This window comes from Hetaerina americana, unplaced genomic scaffold (assembly GCF_022747635.1).
Source record: "Hetaerina americana unplaced genomic scaffold, ioHetAmer1.1.p SCAF_4, whole genome shotgun sequence".
NCBI lineage: Eukaryota > Metazoa > Arthropoda > Insecta > Odonata > Calopterygidae > Hetaerina > Hetaerina americana.
The window spans coordinates 35526335-35543140 of record NW_027286985.1 but is presented as its reverse complement, the minus strand read 5'-3'; the positions used below and the strand labels follow the sequence as shown (position 1 = coordinate 35543140).

The 16806-nt window shown below is 36.1% G+C and overlaps 2 protein-coding genes across 2 annotated transcripts; one reads left to right on the top strand and one right to left on the bottom strand.

Annotated features, from left to right (window-relative positions):
• Positions 1–550: 550 nt before the first annotated feature.
• On the bottom strand, positions 551–7172 carry Cdk5 (Cyclin-dependent kinase 5). Its single transcript, XM_071590338.1, has 7 exons — positions 6829–7172; positions 6659–6747; positions 6245–6438; positions 6038–6125; positions 5791–5962; positions 3440–3651; positions 551–2503 (listed from the first exon to the last, which is right to left on the bottom strand). Exons 1-7 carry the CDS (start codon positions 6863–6865, stop codon positions 2396–2398), a joined length of 900 nt encoding a protein of 299 aa, XP_071446439.1. The 5' UTR covers positions 6866–7172; the 3' UTR covers positions 551–2395.
• A 655-nt stretch (positions 7173–7827) lies between these two features.
• Bap60 (Brahma-associated protein 60) lies at positions 7828–15507 on the top strand. The gene is made up of 10 exons (XM_071589821.1): positions 7828–7972; positions 8169–8395; positions 9721–9862; positions 10004–10171; positions 11183–11311; positions 13967–14140; positions 14303–14448; positions 14550–14670; positions 14776–14913; positions 15013–15507. Exons 1-10 carry the CDS (start codon positions 7859–7861, stop codon positions 15166–15168), a joined length of 1515 nt encoding a protein of 504 aa, XP_071445922.1. The 5' UTR covers positions 7828–7858; the 3' UTR covers positions 15169–15507.
• Positions 15508–16806: the final 1299 nt, after the last annotated feature.

The window sequence follows — 16806 nt, the reverse complement described above, 5'->3', positions numbered from 1 at the left end:
TATATATATACATATATATATACATATATATATACATATATATACATATATATATATACATATATATATATATATATATATATATATATATATATATATATATATATATATATAATTTAATCGGAGAAGTGAGATAGCCATAGCAAACAAAAACATAGAGAAACACACACAAATGAAACACATATTCCAAAAATTCTGTGACCAAACCACCTTCCTCTGGGGGAAAAAAGGAACTTGGACTGATTCAGTGAAATGAAAATTTGGAATACATGTCAGTTCCATTTATAAGAGTTTTCGTTCGCTAGTGGTATCTTGCGTCTCCATTTAAATTATTATTCACATCCATGAAACCTTCCCTTAAGAGATATATTATCTACATATATTTTTTTAAATCCTATACATATATATATATATATATATATATACATACATATATATACATATATATATATATATATATATATATATATATGTATATATATATACATATATATATGTATATATATATATATATACACATACATATGTATATATATACACATTTATATATTTATATATATATTTATTTTAAAAAGTTCCTTACATATATATCTCACGTATGTGAATAATAATGAATGTATACCAAGATAGCAAACAAAAACAGAAAAAATAAACTCACATGTATTCCAAATTTTCCGTGGCGAACCCAATCTCTCTCGCATCAATTCCATACCCCTCATGTCCTTCTAGCAATGTAGTTTACCTTATGAAGTGCCAACTATATCCTGCCTTCTATATTGGACGGTCTACCACACCCCTAAATATTAGAATCGATAACCACTGCACCTTATGCAAGAATTCTTCCCTGATTGGGATGCTCCCAATCTCAAAACATGCCTCCAAACATAACACTCCCTTTGATAACTGCTCTAATGTCTCCATTCTAGCATCCTTTCCACCCTGAGACCCTCCACTCAACCTCAAAACATTATAATAAGCATTTATCTGGCTCCTTGACTCCTGGAATGAACTAGGAATCAATATCAGACACTAATTAGCCCAATCTCCAGATATGTTCATCCCCCTTCCACTCCCAAAGCCTTGCATATTATTTTCACACTTCCAAAAATTCCCCTCCCAACTCTTACTCTAATAAACCTTTCCTTCCATACAGAGTCTCTGGCCCCTACTGTTGAAAGTTTCTTCTCAGTTCCTTCTCTTCCTTGAGAGAGGTGGCAGTGCCACCAAAAATTAGAATAGGTGTGAATTTTTTTTGTGTGTTTCAGTGGTTTTTTTTGCTACTGCTATCTTGGTATACAGTATATATTTTATATGTATAATGTTTTAACACATACATATGCGCCAACTCTGGTACTTTGAGACAGAGGAAAGAATTTTAATGCCATCACATTACAGGGTGTACCAACTCTCCATTCATTCTTCTTCACAGAGTATCACCAAAACTTCAAGTGCATGAAAGAACAAGGCTTTCCCTTGACACATTTTTTTCCTACGGACATTTTACTAGACACTTGGATGATCTCCTTCCCAATACTGTTCACACTGAATTTGGGCTAACCACAGGGTTTTCAAAGGCATAAAAGGAAATAGCACCAGCCACTCTCCTGGAGTAAGTGAGTGAGAGTGGCATGGGGTCTAACCTGTCTTAAAATGCCATTGAGACCTGCAGGAAATACCCCATGTCTTGGATAATCTCTTGCGCACGGCTTCCTTAAATTTTCTTCATGATTTTTAATAAAGGAAAGACCCATTGAGGTCATCTTGTATCCACTTTCAATGCATGTTCACTGGACCATTTGTCTTTGGCTACCATTCAACATGAATAAAAATTATTTCTTATGCAAACATTGACAATGGTTACAAATAGAGAGTACAGATATGCATCAGAACTGGGCATTACTAAGTTCAATATATTCTGCTCTAAGTCTTGGTTTGATGGAAAAATTAAAATAAAACATGTTCACAGTGAAGTTTCATAAGATGATCATACCTCTGATGTTGATTGAATCTGATCAAGATAAGGTAAAGACAATAATTACCCATTATATATCTCTGAACCCTTTAAATCACTTTCTAAATTAAGTCATATGGATAAAAGTTGTATCATTTGAAAAGAATTAAGTGATTACTAAAAACAGCAGAAATAAACTCATAGCTATATGATTTTAAGTCAAATTTAAATGCACTCCCATTAAAATCCTCAAGATTTTTGATCCATTTAAAGTGAATTCAAGGAATAACAAATGTCAAACCTATAATAATATCATGCTGTATTTAATAGCTAGATGTATGACATATAAAATTCTATATATCAACACTTGAGTATATAATACCAAGGATTTTCATGGCCGCTCCATTTAACTGACGGATTAAACAGTGTGAGTAGACAAATATTTCACAGGCAACGGTCATTCTTTATGGCAGGGCTGAGATCAGCAAAATAGAAGTGAGACATGGCATCTTCAGCTGCCATCCTCAAGGCAGGATTGCAGACCAGAAGCCTCTGAAATTAAAGACACCAAATCAGAAGGCAAATATATGTACACAATATTTCAAACATGCATTATCCACTTAACTCCATAAGACAAAAATTTCCAAATACCATGGAAAATATTAATACATTTGACTTCCATATCAATGAAAACCAACAGGGCTAAAACATAACCAATATACAGCAGATACAGGTACTTGCTAGGGTGTAACAATAATGTGATTGCATAGTTTACAAGGATCGGTAACACTTTTGTTCGCAGAACAATTATTCAACAGTAAAAAAAGGTTGAAATTATGAGGTTACCATAGGAAAATAAAGTCAGTAAATAGGTAACACAACATCCTGACTTTATTCCAGATTAAAAACATCAAATATGATATCTCAAACTTACCAAAAATAAAATTATACCTAATTCAAATAATTGCTAATAGTTCTAATGGCTGGCGACCTAAACCCCCATGCCACACAGCCCTTGTGGTTGCCTGCAAAGTTAGGACTAGATATAAAAATGCGTAAAAATTAAAGGTAGTAACATTAAAATATTTTTTCAGACATTTAGGGTTGCTATTCATTTCTAACTTCTCGAAGCATAAAATATGCATTAACCAAATGAATAATGCACAAGGTCAACCGTACAACCTTTGCTAATGTTAATCAACATGAGAAAAACAATTCCAGCAAAAAAAAGCAATCTTTTCATATAGGTTTTCACAAAAATTAATTCATTTATTTCAAGCCCACAAAGTCATGAAATCAATTTGATGGCAGACCGAGTGTCTAAGGGATGTAAACACTATTGAATTATTAGACAAACTAAGTAACTTGAGGTTTATTACAACAGTGGAATATTACCATTGGTTGCATTATTTTGTTGGTCATAAAATCCTTCAGCTTTCTGTTTTTCCAGAAAAACTTAAAAGAGAGGGTAGATAATGGGCTTCCTACCTGCAGTAAGTCTCTTCCTTTAGCATTTAGCTTGGGAACAACCTGAGAGAATCCCATGCTTGGATGGTATGCTGGGAAGGGCTTGTAGTCAGGTAAGTGGGTGAGACCAGGCCAGGAATCTTCACCAGGTGTGCCAAGAAGTTTAAATATTCGCTTCAACTGGTCATCTACATCTGACCCAGGAAAAAGTGGCCGACCAGCATTAGCCAATTCTGAAGAAAAAGTAATAAAATACACAAAAGGCAATTAGCAAATTTTACACAAAAATATGAAATATAGGGCCACCAGCCACACATATATCAACGCTCAACAACTTCGTGGTCCCATCCACGTTCATCATAGTGTGAGGAGTCAGTAACAGGAAGATTAGTAGAAGAGGGGATATAGAGGGATAGAAAAGGATAAACAGAGGGGTGTGCGTTATAGGTAAATGATTGTTGAGGGTGAAGGAGATGAAGGTTTTAGCTAATGAGAAGGGTTTAGTTTGGAAAGTTGGAAAGATTTAAATAGCCTAATGCAAGCTAATTCCAGTATCCTTAACAGAATTGGTCGGGCTGTAGATGGGAGAGAAAATAATAAATACACTGTAATCATCATATTGAAAGGTGTGGGGCAGTGGTCATTATAGAAAGCTGGACAGAGTTTATATTGTAGGAGATGACATTTTTTGATACACAGTAAAAAATTTAAGAGGGGCACAATCTACCTTAGAAGGTGCTGTTGTGGAAAGCAATTTGAGATGAGGATGGAGCATGTTTTGCATCTGGCATGGTTGTATGGAGTCGGGACGGATTTTGGAGATTGAAGTGGATTTAGAAAGAGGCCTGGTGGTTTCAAGAACATTAGAAACATTTTCTGGGCATTTAAATGTGACAAGAGGGGTACTTAGAAAGTGCCTTGGTGGTGGCTTAGTTGTTTGGTGAGGATGGAGGAAAGATATCTACGAATAATCTGTAAGGACTGCATGTCAAGGATGTAGGTTGTGCAAATGGACAAAGTGTTGTTTTTTCCTATTAATGGACCAGTCAAAGGTGCATGTACAATGTATGTTTGAGGATTGTTTGGGTAGGAGGGAGTCTAGATAATCATGCCAGATAAGAGAGGCCAAAAGCCTTGAAAGTAATTTATTTAAGAAATCAGGGTTATTGTAAATGCAGGAGTATTGGAGAGAAAGAGAATATAGGACTGATTGTTTAGTGAGCAGAGGATAACAACTATTGAACTGAATACATACTTGTTCGTTTGTGGGTTTGCTTTGGACTGCATTGCGGAATTGGCAGTGAGGAGGGAGGCATGGATATTTAGAAAGGTGATTTGAGTGGAGGAAATGGGGGAGATGAAAGGAAGAAAAAACTTTTGCTCAAGGAGGCCAAGATGTAGATTGGCATGAGAAGGACTAAATCTACTTCCCAGGAAACATCTTTTGATTTGAATGTAGTGGCTATTGCTATAAGTAAAATAATTGAGAGTTAGAATGAAGTGTGTAAGTTTTAACAGGAAATTAGAGCTAAGGACTAATGGACTGGGGCACTTGGAAAGGAAGCGCTGGAGAGAGGAGATTCCTTCTCCATGGATAATTGATGTATAAAGGGAGGTCACATTGATAATGACCATCTGTATTCAGGGGAAGGAGATTAAATTAAGTTTTTCTATGAAATGGTGTCTTTTAAGTATGACGGCAGGGATTGGAAAGGAGTTGGAGATGCAGAGATGTGCTCCATTAGAGAATCATGGGAAGAAACACAGGGTCACACAAGAATGTTAAGTTCATGAATTATTGGAAGAATGTATAACTGAAGGGTGCTAGGAATAGGAGGGGAAAGAGCTAAGATGTCTACATTGGATAGGCCTTCGCAAGGCTCTCCGTCTTAAAGAAAGGATATATTTTCTTTTTGAAAGATAGCGTTTGGAACAGTTTGGGTAGCTGCACATGAGGTGGTGTCATATAGCTATCTTTTGGCCTCTTTAATGTTACCTGTGGTGTTAAGTACTACAACTGTCGAACTTTTATCCGGTTAGGTAATGATAAAGTAGAGTATTTAAAGGAATGTAATCTTCCTTAATTACTAGTCTCATTACAATGGTAGTAACACACCTTATTCCTAAATTCTGGAATCGCATTGTTTAAAAACCAGAATCCTTCCCTTGTTCAATTTTCCCTTTTCTATACTCAAGATATAACCTTGCCGGTACAAATTACCAACCGCATGTTTAAATTGGTGTATTATCACAAACAAGCAATGATTTCCTCTTGTTCCTTCAGTGATTGGGTCAATGTTCCATTAAATACATTCCACAACTCCACATGCCATCTAATAATTCAAGGCTGAAGAACTCCAGAACATACTCACCAGCAAAAATGCATCCTGCAGACCACATGTCAATAGATGTAGTATACAACTTCGCACCAAAAAGGACATCTGGAGGTCTATACCAAAGAGTAACAACTTCAGCTGAATAACACTTGACTGGTATTCCAAATGCACGAGCAAGCCCAAAGTCGGCCAATTTCAGCTCACCATTCTGCACAAATTTAAAAAAGTTATAATTCAAAATGAATAAAATATGTATTTATATTAAGAAAATATTTGTTGATACCTTATTGATTAAGAGATTCTGGGGTTTTAAATCACGATGTAAAACATTGTGACTATGACAGAATGCAAGGCCGCGTAGCAATTGGTACCTGGAAAAAAGCAAACGCACGGATGAAAATGCACACATGCATTTGAGAGATATTGATAATCATCAACAATCACTCCCATTGGAGCTTTAACAAATCATAAATACTAAATCATTACTCACATGAACGACTTTACAATGTCAGGATCGATTTCTCCATTCAGGCTATCAAAATATTTCTTTAAATCTTGATCACAATGCTCAAATACTAAGGTAAGTTTCTTATCACTATGCAGTACATCATAGAGACGAACTATATTTTTGTGTTTCAATTCCTTCAGCAAACAGATCTCTCGAAGGGCCGATGATGGCACACCCTAGGCCCGATCAAGAGAATTCTCACAGATTAAAAGCATACTTCAAACAGCATAACCTTCCAAAATTACGAGAAACACAACACAAGGCCTTCATTCACCATTTATCAGGTCCATAACAGGAAATCAAACTACTGCAAAATGCAGTTAAGCTTAGATGTGGAACCTTTATGGCTTCGAATACCTAATTAGGCTTTTTAATAATTATAATACATATACAAACCTCATCGTCGTCATCAAGTCTAACTCTTTTAAGGGCAACTATTTCGTGAGTTTCTCTGTTTTTCGCCTTGAAAACAGTTCCGTATGTTCCTGAAAGTTTAAATTTAGAAGTAATTCATTTAGAAAATCAAATTCGTACTTTTCATAATTTAAAGCTATCTAACAGCATACCTTCTCCTATTTTTTCCAATTTTTCATATTTTTGCATAGTATTACGATATAACTCTAAGAACAGGAAAATGTTGATGGATTTAAATTTGCGGCTGGCGCCACAAATTTTGTTCACCTAAAGAATGTTGAAATTGTGGACTCTAATGACTACGAATTATGCAGAAAAATATCTGTCAAAATCGTAAATATCTTATGCTTTCTATTCGTGGCATTTGTACATAAACATTGACGCAACTCCAAATAATCTTATCAAATCACTAGATACAAATGGAGATAATGTAAATGTATGTCAAAACGACAAAACACACGAATTGTCAAAACACGTATGTCAACAACCGGCTGTCAGCAACGGACAAGTTAGGACAAGAAAAGACTAGGTGTGCGCGCATGACGTCATCCGAAGTCGTAACAATTTCGTGTAGAAGAGAACCAATGTCACGTGACAGACGCTAATGGGGAGCCTTGATGTTGGCAATTCCGGCAAATATAAAGGGTTTAGTAATTTGATTGTTAGATAGTATAGCTCATTAATTTTCCTACTCGTTATTACGAGATTCAGCGGATGGGATCATTGACAAGTTTCAAATAAACTAAAGCTAGCGCTAGATTGGTCAATATACCAAAGAAAAAAATAAGAACGGTTAAGCGTAATATAAAATCATGTTAATAGGGTATTTTTCTTATACTAGCCTAGTTTTAGCACTTATTTATTAGTAATCCGTTGCCCTGATAAATTAATGATCCTTTTCTTGTGGGTATTGTTGATGATAATAAATATGCCGTAAAATCACTTTTGTTCGGAAGCAATATTTGAACCACCGGGCAAAACAGAGGAACGTCACGTGACAGTGTTGGTGACGCGAAATAGTTTACTCCTAAGCAGTGGCTGCGCTCTTTGTGATGAACGTTCGCTTCGTTGTGGATTTTCATGAATCGATAGCTACGCGATTTGACTGGTCGACAGGTATCGATTGTCCTGCAAGTCGACGCTACGAGCTAGGAAAAATTGTACAAAAAATAACAAAAAAATATGGCGCAGAGATTCCCAGTGTCTCCGTCTCAAGGTACTCCTGGTCCACCTCAGCAAAGATACCCTCCTCCTCCTGTTCCATCGATGCGACAGTATGCTGGCCCTAATTTCCCAGTAAGTAATATTGTGGCGAATCGCATCTGTAATTTTCGGAATGCTCCGTAGGTGAAGGATTTTCTGTTTGTTGATGCCAAGGTAGCTGTGATTAGGACCCTAACAATTCTTTCTGTATTCACTACTTATCTTCCAAGATTCCCCTCTATTCATAATCCCAGCTATAATTTATTAATGCCACTATTTTTATTTACAGCTGCAACAAAGACCAGGTTTCTCGGCGCCTGGCCCACCTCCGCCAATGGGTAGTTCAGCGGGGGGGAATACAGCAAGCGGTGGACAGGTTGTAGGAGGTGGAATGATGCAGCGACCACCTCAGCAAGCCCCTTATGCCCCAATGCGCCCAGGCCCAATGCCCTCGGGCCCTCAGTCGGGAGCTAAAAGGCCTCAAGAACCTAGGCCACCCCCACCCCAGCAGAAAAGGTAAACACACTTTTGAAAACACATGCTGTTAATCAAATATAGTCAAAAGTGGAAATTGTTTTCATTGGAAAATCATGTTTTGGCTATTTCATATAGGTTTTCCTCTGATACGTTTAAAAAAAATATTTTTGTTCTGCTCTCAGTTTAATTTCTAATCTAATTGTGGGTAAACCATGTAGGTGTAAAAATTGAAAAGTAGCTTTTATTCCGTTGTTGATGGTCCAATTACTAGGATATCCTTGTTTAGCATTATGGGCAGACCTGGAAAATGATAAATGATTGTTTAAAGGTGGGAGTTAACCAAGAATGGTTAGTTATTTCGTTGTTTGTGGGTTAAAAATCCTGTTTTCAGCATCTGATACTCCAAATTCTGGTTAAAATTTCAAAGACCTTTGATCGTCGTAGTTTGGCTCATTGCATGTCAATGGTGTTGCGTTTCTTTATTCAAACTTGACAATTAGAGGCTGTCAGGTACACTCCTAAATGAAGCAAGGGACACTTAATTAAAAGAAATGGATCCACAAAGAAGACTTGTTTTGTATGAGGCTGTATTCCTATAATATAAAAATTAAGTATGCCATTTTAAATTGGGGTAGCGCAACAGATTCTGAGATTTTTCATTTTTCTTCAGTCCTCACTTGCATTGCATTGCTAGCTCGATTAGATTGCTCGCATGTGAAGAAGTTAAAAAATAATAATTGTTAACTGATAATAAACTTTGGCCAACCCACAACTTTTTTACAGCCTAGTTAAAGAGGATGTCATTGACATATATCCATTTTTGAAATGACACATTCTTCCCCTATTACTTAAAAATATGAAGAAACTATTTAGGTCCTTAGTATAATTCTTAATAAATGTGTACTTCATTAAAATGTTAATATTTGAGAACAGTCAGTTTTGATTAATTCATATCAGTAGTGGTATGTAAAATAATGGATTTCAAATCAATTAACTATTGTACTCAACGTACATATTATTATTGGTATTCTACTGGTTAATGTAGGTTTTGGAGGGACATAGACTCAGCAATGGTACAGCAATACGTTTCCTTAACTCTCCTTACAAAACACGACCTCTCATCTGAAACTTCAATAAGAATCTTTTCATTTCCACGTACATCCTTCCTCCCTTCTTTCAATACAACATTTCTATCCTAAGTCTGCTTCTTCCTTGCCTACCAAACGTTCTCCCCTTTACCAAATATACAACTGGTATTATCCATTTGTGTCAATAGGTGGTAGATTTGGTGGTAGTGGCATTTTTTGGCTCAGAAAACTGACCATTCTCTCCACATTTTATAGCGACTTTTCTAACCCTACCAGTAAGAAGAAGAAAAAACTGGCTGATAAAATTCTACCCCAAAAAGTGCGGGATCTTGTTCCTGAATCGCAAGCGTACATGGATCTGTTGGCATTTGAAAGAAAGCTTGATGCTACAATTATGAGGAAAAGGCTAGACATACAGGTATGAGAAAAACTGAATTATAGTAACCAGGTTCATTTTGAATGTCGTATTCTGTGATAAAATTGATGACTGTGACTAATTTTTAAAGCTTAGTTGAATAAATAAGCATTATTTTTGAAAAGGCATGTTTTGAATTTACAGGAAGCACTGAAGAGGCCTATGAAGCAAAAGAGAAAGCTCCGTATCTTCATATCCAATACCTTCTACCCTGCAAAAGAACCTACAGAAAATGAAGAAGGGACAGTTGCTTCTTGGGAACTTCGTGTGGAAGGAAGACTTCTCGAGGACTCCAAGAATGACCCTAATAAGGTTCTTAAACATTATTAATGGAGTAACATTAATAATATACCAATACCAAAATGTTTGCAATCAGGCAGCTGTTTATTTATTTGTTTACCTGTGGAAAACATTTTATTAATTTAATTGGTGTAAGGATGACCATTGCAGAAATTAAAAAGTGAAAGAAAAACAAATATAAGAAAACTGCATTGGGATTTCATTGAAAAGAAAGAGTAATTTGCATGAGCAAACAAGAGTATTATATTTATTTTGAGACGACCACTAGTCAGGGTTAAGAAATAATATTTCCTGATTATGAGAAATATAAGAATAAAATCTCAAGATTAAAAATCAACTTTCATGCAAATGTTGTTTTATATTCTTTACAAATCCTTAGTAGCAGGGACTGGAGAAATACTTTGAACGTACATATGAAATCAAGAATATTTTACTTAACTGTGTAGAATACTGCTAATTCAGCGGAACAATGTTATTATTTTTTTATAATAGGAGGCAACTGCTAAATCAATTCTAGACCAGTTTTATTATTGTTTGGGCCCATTTGTCTTACAACTTTGGTCAGGTTTTTTAAGGAAAGAGTAAGGTGCGGGGTCCAATTAATTTGTGATATTGAGCTTTGGGATTTTTAAGTATTTCCAAGACTTTTGATATCAAGTTTTGTAATTTATATTGTGTATAATTAATGGCATGCCTAGATATTTTGTGCCTTTTACCTCATTACCAGGCAATACTTAAGCCTAATTAGATTTTTTGAATTCACTCGATAGATTTGTGACAAAATTTGGGTAGATTGGGGTGTAATTAAGAAAGTGCACTTCTACTTGTTAACCCAAATTAATTATTCATCGTGTGCAAAGTAAATTGAATTATTTGAATTTATCTGCAGACTTGATACTTAGTGTTTGCTACCAAACATAATACCTTAGTGTGTCTTCTTTACTAAAATTTAACTTGTGTGTACTAAGTATGTTTTTCATACATATAATTGATGAATAACTCACCTTATTTTTGGAATTTTAGGTCAAAAGAAAGTTTTCATCATTTTTCAAAAGCCTTGTCATCGAGTTAGACAAGGATCTATATGGACCTGACAATCACTTGGTGGAATGGCATCGAACACCCACTACTCAGGAGACAGATGGATTCCAAGTAAGTTACTGCAATGTAATGTGTCAGCTACTAAAAATCTTGCCATTAGTTTCAGAAAGCTCGCACAGAATATAAGAATTAAGTTAATGGAGGTGTAATCGTAAGGGAAAAAAATTTAAAAGAAATGGGAAGAGAAGTATGGAAGCAGTTTGTTTTGAAGAATTCTGTGTATTTGATATTAGTATCTCTACAAGTAATCGGATTTTTTTCTGCAGAATTCTAATGAAATGACAGTAGAGTTATTATTAGTATGTTGAGAGAAAGTACATGTATCCCTTGTCAATTGTAGGGGTTACAAATTCCTTAAAAACCTCATTATTGAAAGAAAAATGTTTAAACCTCTAAGTATATGGGTTTGGTTTTGTGACCCACATTGCTGAGGAACAAATCTTCCCCTTTTCAATGCTGTCTTTCCTTAGATAGTGTTAGAAAACCACGTAGAAAAAGATGATAGGAAGGATTAGCATCATTAGTACTGAAGTAATGAGCGGCTCTGTGGAGACTTCTCAGCTTCTCTGACTTCAAGTATACTGCAATAGTATATTTTTATTCTACAGACCCTGGTCATTAGGAGTATTGGATTTTCTGCATTGGATAACCTTTCAATTAATTAAATAAAGCTGTAAGGAAAAATTGCCAGAAATCTTCAAAGCATGACTATTTTATCACTTATAACAATTCTCATACCTAATACTCCACTCAGTCTGTTCTCTTTAAAGACATGGTGATCTCACTTAATCACAATTTGCCTAATGGTATGAGTTTTTCTCTGATTGTTAATGGAGCTCTATGTCATGCTGGAAATTGTTCATGTTTTCTATGTTTGCTTCTGATCAGCATCTCAAAATGTTAAATTGCCCTAATGGTGAAGTCATTTCTTCCCGCTAGCCTATTGACGGAAGTACAGAATTCCCCACTCTCATGCCTTTCCCCTCAGTAGTTTCTACATTGGGAATCGAGATGGTGCGGGGGCTAACGTACTGGCTTCCCACCCTGAGGGCGCGGGTTCAAATCCCGGCGGTGTTGAATATTTTTCAGAGGTATCTCGATCCCTACTTGAGGTGCTTTGTGGAGGGCACTTTGAGTGAGTATGCCGTCCGTCGGATGGGACGTTAAACTGCGGACCCCTTGGCGCCTTTCATAAAGAGCAGGCTAATGCCGATGCCGGGTTTCTCTCCACCCTTCATCCTTTCCTGTCCATCCCCTATGGCGCAAATGACCTTAGCCGTCAGTCGCCTCCCCTTAAAACTACTACTACTACTACTACTTTCAACATTGTACGTAATGTCATTACATTGCCCATCCATTTTGCCCTGTATCATTTTTTTGTTTCCACCCCATTGCTGTAAACTAAACCCTTATCCAATTGATTAAATTTCCAAGGCTTCAACAAATGTATAACTGTTATGTGACTGTTTAGCTAAGGGTAACCCTTACCCATCAGTAGAGAGAGCCTCAATTTTTCATAGACTCAGCTGCCAGTTTGCCCAAAGTCAATCATCCTCCTTTGAGTAAAATATACTTAATTAGCTAAAGCTGTATTTCATGCATTTGACTTATCCAAGGGCAAAATAGAAGCATTCCAAAATATTTTTTCCTCTCTCTTTTGTTTAAATGTGTTTTGATATGCTAACATGACAGTATTTTCATATTGAATGCACCTAATGGGTTTTGAAATATGTAATGAGGCCTACTTGAGGGAGAAAAAACCCAACAGCAACACAGATTAGAAAACAAAAGTAAGTATGAAATGAGATTCTCAGGAGAGCACTTGTCAATGAGACACATCCTCACCACAACCTTTTTAGACTAGGAATATTGAGGTTAATCTACCATGAAAGGCTTGGTGATTAGCCATTTAATTGCTCTTCCATGAACATAGGCATGAACCCCTGATAAATTCTCTTTGGTATACATGTCACATTTAAACAGGGCCCCAATGTGGTTATTTCTTATCATCTCGCTTGGGTTGAAGAATAGATCATCTTTTGGGGCTATAAATTCAGTGTCGCAGTGATAAATGATATGATATTGCTGGTGGTGACATTCCTAACTGAGAAGATAACCACCAAAAATATTCCAAGTCGTGTGCATGTTTTTTTTTGTTTGTCACTTTGGTGCCACCCAATAATGCCGTAATTTTTCTCAAGACTTAAGAAATTTTAATTCAGTATTATACAAAAATAGTCAGACCATCTTACATGTGCACAAATTAAATTAAATAAGGGAGAATGGATTTCTGAAAGGATTTAGATTAGATATTGGGGAGAGGAAAACGGTGAGGGGATAGAGTTGCTTAAAACGGCACATGGCTTCACAAACTTTCGGGAGAAGAAATGGGCAAGGTCAAACATAATCATCGTGGAGGATAAGCAATCACAAATTGTTAGGCCGGTGCATGTTGAGAAGAGGTGAATGGGTCATGAGTTCATTTGTATTACTAGGTAAAATGGTGCTATTAGCAGTTGCCAACTGTCTAGATTCTACTCTTTGTGGAAGTTCAATCCAAGTACACCAAGCTTTTGTTAAATCAATATGGTAATTTTTTTCACATTAAATGATTTTAAATTTAAAAAGGATTGCCTGTCAGCCTTTTAAGCACAGACTTAGGTTATCTTTCTTGTTGATGTTCTTTTACAATTCACTATGTTACAGGTGAAGCGGCCGGGAGACAAGAATGTTCGATGTACAATCCTTCTCCTTCTTGACTATCAGCCGTTGCAGTTTAAGTTAGATCCTCGACTTGCGCGACTTCTTGGCGTACATACACAAACTCGTCCAGTAATTATCAGTGCTCTGTGGCAATACATAAAAACGCACAAGCTTCAGGTAAGCAGATGGCAATTAGAAAAACAAAAATAGTTACATTTTCATTACATATATGATCAGTATCCTTAAATTTGTACTTGTGTTTTTTATTTGTCTGAGTTAGCTTTTGGAAGAGTTTGCCCTCCTATTCTCTGGTTACAATGTTTCTAACATTACTTTTAGGATTCACATGAAAGGGAATTCATAAACTGTGATAAATATCTAGAGCAAATATTTGCCTGTCAAAGGATGAAGTTTGCTGAAATTCCTCAAAGGTTGAATCCACTGCTTCATCCTCCAGATCCGATTGTAATCAATCACATCATCAGGTCAGTGTAGTCTCTCTTAGTTTTGTATGGTAATTGTATATCATGGTTGATGGTGAATGGAATTATGATACTTATAACCCCTTTGTAATTGTTTTTCCCAGTGTTGAAGGTGCTGAACAGAAACAGACGGCGTGCTACGATATTGATGTTGAGGTGGATGACACTCTAAAAACTCAAATGAATAATTTTCTGCTTTCAACTGCAAGCCAGCAAGAGATTCAGGTATAGTGTTATATTTTTTTTGTGGTGTTCTGTAATTTTTTGTGCAACTAACAGTGTGTGGGGAGAATAGGATTTTAAATTAAAGCTTATGTCACTCTACTTCAGAGCCTTGATAACAAGATACATGAAACTGTTGAAACTATTAACCAGCTGAAGACTAACAGGGAATTCTTCTTGAGCTTTGCAAAGGATCCTCAGCAGTTCATTAACAAATGGATAATATCACAAAGCAGAGATCTTAAGGTGAGGACTAATTGAGTGAATAATATGATAAGTTCTTTCCGGTATATTTTCTTTTTAAATGTTATTTACATGGAAGTTTAATGTGTACTTGCATTTTAGACTATGACTGATGTCGTTGGCAACCCAGAGGAAGAGAGGAGATCGGAGTTCTATTATCAACCCTGGACGCAGGAAGCAGTGTGTCGCTACTTCTACACCAAAGTACAACAGAAAAGGGCAGAGTTGGAGCAGGCACTTGGAATAAGGAATTCATAGCCATAGGAGCATCAAATTTCTTTAATACTAACAATCGCCCCTTCAGTTCATAACTGGTTGGAGTCTTGTGAATGACTTTGCTGCAAGAAACGTTTTTGAACAAGCTCTGGTTGTGGCAGTATGTATCTAGTTATTTTGTGTTATTTGATGGTAGTTAATTTTTGTAAGCTGATGTTTTAACAGTTTGTGTGGAGTCTGATAAATATTCTCAAAATGATATTCCTATTTCTTAATTCCTGCTTCAATGTATTATTATTGTATGTGATTATTTTTATAGCTCTCATTTTTTTGTCTGGTGATTATTTGTCAAAAGGTGATAACAATTAAAAATCTTCATGAAATGAATGTCTGTAAATCATTTGGTGTGTGCTGAATCAAATGTTGTTTAATACTAACTGGCATCCTATGAAGAAACTAGGAGCTTGCTCCATCGTTTTTATTATAATTATTTAGGGAAGTCTACCAGTCAAGGTAGATTCACTACCTATGAACTGTTCCAACAGTAAGTATTCTTCATCTCCTCAGCTTTCTTACCTATTATTCTATTACCCAACATTCTCCCCCTGTAACAGTCTTCAACATTCTTTTTTGGTTGGGGTTGCTATAATATTGAATAATGAGGTAGGGAGAAGCGTAGTCAACATAGAACTGGCAACGGATACAATATTACTAATAGAGATAGAAGCAGAACCGACGAACTTGGTCATTGTTCAGGTATACATACCACCAAGCAATTATAAGGAGGAAGATGTCGATAGAATTAAGGACCAGTTTGAGGACATAATGGCTTGTGTTCCTGCAAGGAACCGACGAACTTGGTTATTATTCAGGTGTACATGCCACCGAGCAACCATACAGAGGAAGAGGCTAATAGAATATACAATCAGTTTGAGGACATAATCACATGTGTTCCTGCAGGGAAGCATTTGATAATCATCACCAACATTTGGTTTAGACACCACAAAAGATGCAGGTATACATGGAAAATGCCAGGTGACTCAGAAAGGTATCAGCTAGATTATATTCTGGTTGAGGAACATTGTGATAAATTCCCACAGCTTCCTGGGAGCGGATGCGGACTCTGACTACAATTTAATCGTTATGAAATGTAGCTTCCGTTTCAAGAAGATAAGGCAGGGGCGGCTGGTTAGAAAATGGCAGGTAGAAGCATTAAATGGATTGAAAAGGAAGGAGTACCAACAGGCTGTAGAGGAAATCATGGAGGATAGTAAAGCGATCAGTACTATCGAAGAATAATGGGAATGTATCAAGAAAGGGTTATATAAAACTGCAAAAGACACTATTGGAACCGCAAACGCGAAAAGGAATAGGAAACCATGGAATAAGGTTAAGATGATTACAAAGATGGATGAGAGGAGAAAATGGAAGAATGTAAACACAGAGTTGGGCAAAATGAAGTACAAAGTATTAAACAATAAATTGTGGAGGGCAACGAATAAAGTAAAAGAAGCATGATGGAAGTGCGAGGATATGGAAAGTTTGCAGAGGAAGTATTTTATTTATTTATTCAGAATAAGTCCGAAAACAGCACATTTTGGCCTTTACATCGAACTATTAACAACGATAACAATGGACACATTTACAAACACCCAAGCCCTAGATGGAGGGAAACTCACC